Source organism: Pinus tabuliformis, chromosome 2_2 (genome assembly GCF_031772625.1).
Source record: "Pinus tabuliformis cultivar Carrire ecotype Pingquan chromosome 2_2, CPIR1, whole genome shotgun sequence".
In the NCBI taxonomy this organism is placed as follows: domain Eukaryota; kingdom Viridiplantae; phylum Streptophyta; class Pinopsida; order Pinales; family Pinaceae; genus Pinus; species Pinus tabuliformis.
Window position 1 is genome coordinate 472748429 of NC_142300.1, and position 8870 is coordinate 472757298.

The window sequence follows — 8870 nt, forward strand, 5'->3', positions numbered from 1 at the left end:
TTGATTGAACCTAATATATGAAGGTAGGAGAAAATAACTAATTTCTGCCAATATATCCCCAAAAACGTGACCAGAGATCAAAATCTAGCCCTACTTAGGGTGATCACGAAATAAGAAGTGGAGAAAGTGGTAAAAAAACTGCGAAGAACAAGGCCCCGGGGCCTGACGGATTTACTATAGAACTTTACCAAGCCTCCTGGAGCTTCATGAGCCAGGACCTCATGGAACTAGTGGAAGAGTCAAGATGCACGAAGTGCATGCACTCGGCCCTAAACGCCACCTTCCTTGCTCTGATTCCGAAAACAGAGAACTCAGAAGAACCCCAGGGCTTCAGACCAATAGCTCTATATAATGTGGTATACAAAATACTGGCTACAATAATGGTAAATAGACTCAAACCAATCTTGCCTGACCTCATAGCTCAGAAGCAAACTAGATTTGTTAAAGGACGATAGATAATGGATGGTATAGTAATTGCTCAAGAGGTAATACACTCACTGAAAAACTCCAAAAACAAAGGCATGCTAATAAAAGTGGACATAGAAAAGGCTTATGATCATCTTAGTTGGGAATACCTAGGGGCTTTTCTAAAGGCTCATGGCTTTGACGAGAGATGGGTGAAATGGATAATGTCAATGGTAAGTACCCCGGTGATGTTGGTTCTGCTAAATGGATCCCCTTCGGAAGCCTTTAACCCTACGAGAGGGCTTAGACAGGGAGATCCCCTCTCCTCATTCCTATTCATTTTAGCAGCAGAAGGTCTGGGCCGTTTGATGAAAGTGCGTGTGGCTAATGAACAGATAAAGGGACTGTGAATTTGGTGTAACGAAATTCCTATAACACATCAGCAATTCATAGATGATGTCATTATCTATGGACAAGCTACTCTCAAGGAAGCTCAACAGATTCTAAAAATTCTCTCAGAGTTTACAAAAGCCTCAGGGACGGAGATTAACAATGAGAAATCAGAAATCTTCTTCTTTAACACTCAAGTAGCATCCCAAAGATTCTTAGCAAGAACAATGGGATTCCAATTAGGAAGTTTCCCAGCAAAGTATCTTGGCATCATGCTCAATGAGTATCAGTATAGAGTAGCAAGATAGCGACCTCTAATAGATAAGATAAGAAAGAAGATAGATAATTGGACATTTCGGTCTCTGAATACCCCTAGCCAGATAATCCTCCTAAAAGCAGTATTGTAATCAATCCCAATATACCAAATGTCTAGCCAAGTTGTCCTTAAATCCATCTGTCAAAAATTAGTAGCCATGTTTAAGAACTTTTTATGGCAAGGAACAAGTAAAACATGAAAATGGGCATTGCTCTCCTGGGAATGGCTCAGCAAACCAATCAAAGATGGAGGCTTAGGTCTGCATGACCTTACACCCTCAACCAAGTGATGCGAGAAAAATTGTGGTGGAGGTGGACACAGGGCGGTAGGACCTATGGAAGAAAATTTGGGAGAAGAAATATGAGGCAATAGAGAAGCCAAATAGAGAAAAAAGGATCAACAATATGGAATTTGGCTAGGAACAATAAAGATATTATAAGAGAATACAGCTTTTGGGAAGTAAGAGAGGGAGACATAGCCAAGTTCTGGGAGGAATCCTGGCAACAGTGAGAAAAGCTTCTCCATAAAGAAGTCGTCCAAGAAATCCATGAATTTACCCCCTGAACAGAGGGGGAATTGGTCAGAAACTTCTGGAAGCCAAGCATAGGGGAATACTAGCGAAATTCGAAGCAAAAGGATGACTGGGTAGCAGCCCCAGAGATAGCAAGCTGGGGAAATTACAACAAAGAAATGGCATCTAGGAAAGTTGTGGTTAAAACAGGGAAGGACATACTCCGATGGGGAACTCGAATAAAAGGCACGTTCTCTATAGCAGAAGGCTATCATTTAAAGGCAGGGCACAATCGACTGACAGAATCAAAAAAATGGAAAAACATCTGGAAAATTAAGACTTGGCCTAAAGTAGCTTTCTTTTTATGGATTTTATATCATGGACGGGCACTAACCTAGGATCAAATACCGAAAAAAGGTATGCAGGGACCCTCACAATTCGCACTGTGCGAAGAAATCACCAGAAAATGTTTGAAAATAGTCATAGAAACTACCATAATATAAAAAATACTCTAGAAAATTGGCCAAGAAAACCTTACTAGAATCAAGCCTTGAACCACGTGTGGATGCTGTCCATAGGGCTCATGCTTTGGAACATCAGGAAGGAAAGAGATAGGGTGATATTCAATGAAGAAAGGAGAAACTCGGCTGAAATATGGAAGCAAACAATACAAAATATCAAAGAAACTATTATAACAGAAAGGTGGTATGATGAAGACTGGAAGATCAACCAAGCAGAGGAGAGAATCTTGCACCGCTTACAATTAAAACAGAGCATGATAGATAGAACACAAAGTAAACTTCAAATCAGAGAGGTCGAGGAGATTAGTACTTACAGTGATCCACCGCAAGGCTTTGTCAAGCTGAAACTTTTACGAGGCAGCAAAAGGAAATCCGGAAGAAGCAGGAATAGGGGGTTACTCAGGAATGATGGAGAAACCACTCTGAGAATTTATGCAATGGATTGTGGAGAAGCAACGAACAATGATGTGGAGTTACATGCGCTAAAACATGGACTCAAAATTGCCATCCGGGAAAAGTACTATAACCTTCAAATTGAAGATGATTCGAAACCGGTAATCGACATGGTAAAACAACTGCAAAACAATACACCAGTGGAAAATATTAGCAGGAACTGGAGAATATCATGGTTAACTAGTGAAATAGGGAAATTGATAAAAAGAGTAGACTATATTATTCCCACACATGTAAGGCGAATAGGCAACAGACCGCCAGAATAGCTAGCCAATTGGGGGAGTCGAAACAGGGGAAGGTCGATGGACATTGGAGGAATAGAGCTCCCTCACCCGGAGGAGAAGGCGCAGTTGCAGAAAATCCTAGAAGTCGATAACGATGGCAATAGCAATCTAGAGAGGAATGTTCAGGAAAAGGAAACAAGTGGTAGACGTGGGGAAAGCACACAACCGGTGATGATAGATAGGACACATGCGTGAAATGAAAGGAGTAAATGGCAAAAGGGGTAGCTTACTAAGCAGGGTAGGGATGGATCGCATCCCGAGATGTCAGTAGAGGTGCAATCAAGGAATGAGATGGTGGAGGGTAGGTGCGAGGTCGGGAAAAGGGTCAGCAAAGGGACGGCAAGTGGCAGCAAAAGGGTAGAAAGTACACGGCTATAGCAGTTGGTAGGACGTAGGAGTGATGGGGAGTAAAGGCAGACAGAACGGTCGAGGCACATCTCGAGAAGAGGACTCTTGAAAGAGTGCTGGTAAAGAAACAGGACAGGTGGAGGTTAGAAGGGACAAAAGGAAAGGAATAACCCCAAGATGGCCTGAGGTGGCAATAGCTATTTGCATGCAACAGAGAACGAAGTTGACTGGAACAAAGAAAGGTGGTAGACAGGAGTACCGAACAGACAAAGGATATGACAACGACGGGGTAAGGTGGTATGTAGTCTTTACCTCTTGCTCGATCTTTTATGCTGTAATTAGAAGTAGGGGTATAAGAAACATTCCTAAGAGGAACATGAATCTTAGATTAGAAGGTAGATATACCCAACATGTAGGAGCCCTCAAACCCGGGCAACAGTGTCCACCTCTGACTAGAGGAGCAGGCCAGCAAGCCCTGGCTCTAAGGAAAACTACTGGTCATCCATGGAAAAATACTAAATGTTTCCTGAGGAAAGGAAAGACCAAACCCAGGAAATTTGTCAGAGCGGGGAAGGAAGGAACCTCAGGAAGGAGAGGTAACCCTGTAAGTAGTCGGACCCAAGCACCAAAAAAATTTGTAGAAAAGGCCGGAGGAAGAATGAGTAGGAAATCCCTGGAAAAAATGAGAGAAAGCCACCTCCTACGACAGTTGGGGAGAAAAGACAACCAGTACAGACCCTCAGAAAGCGATAAACATAGGCAGAGTGGGGTACCCGTAGCCATATCGAGTGGAGAAAATGAAATGGGTTGATTCAAAGGCCAGACCTCAATGCGTGATGCACCTTCATACCCTTTTCATACCCTGGGAAACTAGAATCCTGGCAAGGAAAAGATGGTAAGTAACTAGATCAAAAATCAAATTATAAACCATGTTACTGACTTATGTTATCATGTCTTGATAGGTAAGAAATATTTAGTAAAGTGCAGCATTCAGTCTAGAAAGAAAATGGCCCCGCAGAAAGTGAAACAGGTACCAAAACAGGAAGAGGGAACCAGCGAAAATCCAAAAAGGAGAGGTGGGAAATCGGAGGCAGAGCACATGATGAGAATTATAGATGCTTACATGGTGGGGAACCCACCTGAAATTAGGGAGTAGATAGCTAGTTGGGAGAGAGAGCTAAGATCTATCAGCTTGAACCAGGAGGTCCCCAGGGGAGAATGGGAGGCCATGGTGCTGGATCCCGGCAACTCGCGCAACCGCAACTCCCTCTTCAATAAAACGCTCCAACAATACTGGATAATGAAGCATGTGGTAGCCAGAGCGATGAACATGAATCGGGCTATCCGGGAAGAAGAGGAGGAGGAAATGCGGTAGCAGAACGAACAACAACGGCACTAGTACCAAGAAGAAATGGAAAACATGAAGTTTGTGCTCCTTAAGGAAATTGCAGCTGTACAAATTCAGGCCTCTCACAACAACCTCATCTTGGCGAGAATTGAAGAGATGTTGAGAGGCCTGAAATGGACAATGGAGCAGAGAAGTGAGGTCCCTGGATCAAGCACCAAGGCACCTACCCTGATAATTTCCTCGGATGAGGATCGATGTAGTATGTTAATTCTGCTGGTGTTTTTTAGTGATAAACTAAAATATGATGTATTACCTTAGAAAAAAGCTAGGATAATGAGTAGAGCTCAGAATAGCAGAGATGTTAGAAACATAGAGATTAACATTTCCAAATTTTGGGCCGGATTTAATGCAAACAGGTGGTTGCCTGGTTTCCTCTAGGCAAGTTAACCACCTGGGACATAGGATGGATGTAAATTTTGATTTTGAAATATATATAGTAGCTTTGCCAAAGTTAACAAAATAAATATTAAAAACCTGAGGGATTATAAACCCAAGGGAATAACATTATACCCAATGATTAAAATTAAACGCTAGGAATATAAACCCTAAGATTAATATTATAAACCTTAGGATTAATATTATAAAACCAATAGATTAACATTATAAATTCAAGGAATAAACTGAAGGGAATAACATTAAACCCTAAGATTAATATTAAACCCTAGAAATAGAAACCCTAAAATTAATAAATCCAAGGGATTCATATTGTAAACCTTGGGCTTAATATTAAACCCTAGGATTAATATTATAAACCATATAAATAATATTATAACCTAGGAATATGGGCCCTCACATTAATAAACCCAAGGGACGTTAAACCGTCATTGATAATGGTTGACCATGGCTGACCATGGTTGACGATGGTGATTTTGATATTGAGAAAATATTTGTGTCAGTGTGATGTTGGACCATCATTGAACATGACCATCGTTGACCATGGTTGAACATGATCGAGCATGATTTTGAGAGTATCTTTGTCACAATGTGACATTTTTCCATGGTTGACCATGATTGAAGATGGTTGACCATGGTTTATTTTCATATTGATATAATCTTTGTTATAATGTGACATTGGACCACGTTTCACCATGAATGACCATGGTTGGCAATGATTGACAAGGGTTTAACATGGTTGATTTCATATTGAGACAATCTTTGTCACAATGTAATATTGAAACATGGTTGACCATGGTTGACCATGATTATAAACCCAAGGGATTTATATCGAACCTTAGAATTAATATTATAAACCCTATTAATAATATTATACCCTAGGAATATGGACCCTTAGATTAATAAATCGAAAGGATAAATATTATAAACCTAAGGGACTAATAAATACAATGGATTAATACTAAAAACCCAAGAAATTATAACCCAATGGAATAATATTAAACCCAAGGGTTTAGTATTATGAACCCAAGATATATAAACCCTAAGATAAATATTAAGAACCCTAAAATAAACATGGTTGACTATCATTGACTATGGTTGATTTTCATATTGACACAATCTTTATCAAATGCGATGTTGGACAATGATTGAACATGATTGATTTTCATATTGAGAAAATATTTTTATAAATGTGATTTTGGACAATGGATGACCATGGTTGATTTTCATATTGAGACAATCTTTGTCCCAATGTGACATTGTACCATGTTTGACCATAGATGACCATGGTTTTCATAATGTGACATTGGACCAAGAGACATCATCGTCACAATGTGACCATGATTAACCATGGTTGATTTTGACATTGAGACATCTTTGTCATAATGGGACATTGGACCATGGTTGATTTTCATATTGACCATAACAGACCATGATTGATCATGATTCATTTTCATTTGAGAAAATCTTTGTCACAATGCAAAATTTGACCATGGTAGACCATGATTGAAGATGGTTGACCATGGTTGATTTTAATATTGAGACAGTATTTCTTATAATGTGATGTTGGACAAAGAAACAATCTTCGTCACAATGTGAACATGATTATTGACCATGGTTGACGATAGTTGAAAATGATTGATTATGGTTGATTTTCACATTGAGAAAATATTTGTCAAAATGCGACGTTGAAACATGGTTGACCATGGTCGACAATGGTTGACCATGGTTGATTTTCATGTTGAGACATTTCTTTCACAATGTGATGTTGGACCATGGCTGACCATGATTGATGATGATAGATTTTCATATTCACCATGGTTGACCATGATTGACCATAATTTATCATGATTGATTTGTATATACAATCTATGTGACAATGAGACGTTTTAATAAATATTATAAACCGTAAAATAAACATGGTTGTCCATCGTTGACCATGGTTGATTTTCATATTCACATAATCTTTGTCACAATGAGACGTTGGACCATGGTTGACCATGATTGATTTCACATTGAGACAATATTTGTCACAATGCGACGTTGGACCATGATTGATTTTCATATAGAGAAAATCTTTGTCACAATGCAACGTTGGACCATGGTTGACCATGATAATAATATTTAATGTTATTAATATTAATAATTATTGTCAAAATTAATATTTATAAATATTCATAATATTAAATGTAATATTAATTAATACGAATATTAATATTAATATTAATAACTAATATTAAAATTAATATTTATAAATAAAGGAGAGTACATTTTTTAAATTAATCACATTATTAGGATTTGGTCGACATTCCGAACCAACTAATGTGGTTCATCCACATTAGTTGGTTCAAAATGTCGACCAAATCCTAGTAATGTGATTAATCAGAAAGACACTCTCATTTACAATATGGATCACAAAAACCTAAGAACTAACATTTATAAATAATATTAAAACTTAATATTAAAATTAATTAATTAATATAATATCAATAATATTAATAAATTAAAATAATAATAATAGAGAATATTGTAAACTAAAAAAATATAATATTATTTTTAATACTAAATGTTGATGGTATTATTTATAATAATAATTTTAATGCCATTAATAATTTTAATATTATTAATTAAATGTTATTAATACTAATAATTAATAATTTTAAATATTAATAACTAATATTAAAATTAATATTTATAAATATTAATAATATTAAAAGTAATATTAATGTTGGTATTCGTATCAATCAATATTAATATTAATTTTGTCAACAGTTCTTGGATAGACGGTAATAGGGTGCTCTATTAAGGCACTGCTTGATGTGAAGTCACTAGTTCATGTAGTCCTACCAAACTTTAAAAAAAAAATTATTAATATTAATATGACAGCTAAAATTCAAATAGCTTAAAAAGAAAATTTATATTATAACCTATAATGAATTTTCAAATCAAACCTACCTAACTTATATATTATAACTTAAAACCACTATCAAAAGTTAAACAATATTATATCTTGAAAGGTAAAACTACTATCATAGATTTTTGCTCATTTGTGAGAAATCAAAACTATGTTAAAATTGGTTAAATGAATATGGTAAGTTATTTCTTTTCATTCCAAAGAAATCAAAACGATATTAATATTGGTGAAAGGTAAAATTATTATTATCCTTTTTTGTTTTGTTGGGCACACCTTTTTAAAATTGGTTTTAAAATCATGTTAACCACATGAATAATTAATGTAAATTTAAAATCCAACACTAATTATACAAATCAAGTTTTTTAATTACAAAAGTAATTTTTTAAAAAAGAGTGGTAAAACCAATATTATTTAATAGAGTGGCTTTTAAAGCTAACAATTGATAAATTCAAAAATTCCAATTCAATAAAAATGATAAATATCAACTAATAAGATTCAATACATACCAATTTTTTTTAATTCTTTAATGTTTTTAATAATTAATATTAATATGATATAATAATTGATAGTGACATTAATATTAATATTAATATTAACAATAACAAAATTTAATATTAAAATATTACCATAATGGTATTATTAATAATTAGTTCAATATAAACATGAAATCTATAAAACCTAGTATATATTAAACGTAAATTTCATATAAATTTTAATGTTATTATTAAGCTTGACATAAACTTTAATATAAACATAATAATATTAAATCTAAAATATAATGTTTAAATTTTAACATAAAATTTAATCTTATTATAAATATTAAAATAAACTTAAAATGTAATGGGAAAACCTAAAAACAGCTCTTAAAGCCTTAACCTTAAAAACCAATTTTAAAATTAGTAATATTCTTAAAAAAAATGTTAAAGC

At 35.4% G+C, this 8870-nt stretch overlaps 1 protein-coding gene across 1 annotated transcript; it reads left to right on the plus strand.

The window, feature by feature from the left end:
* Positions 1 to 2397: 2397 nt before the first annotated feature.
* LOC149193380 (uncharacterized) lies at positions 2398 to 2862 on the plus strand. Its single transcript, XM_089407296.1, has one exon. The coding sequence runs from the start codon at positions 2398 to 2400 to the stop codon at positions 2860 to 2862; it is 465 nt and encodes a 154-aa protein (XP_089263422.1).
* Positions 2863 to 8870: the final 6008 nt, after the last annotated feature.

Coding starts and splice junctions, on each gene's coding strand:
- LOC149193380 (XM_089407296.1), top strand. CDS start 2,398: ATGATAGATAGAACACAAAGTAAACTTCAAATCAGAGAGGTCGAGGAG.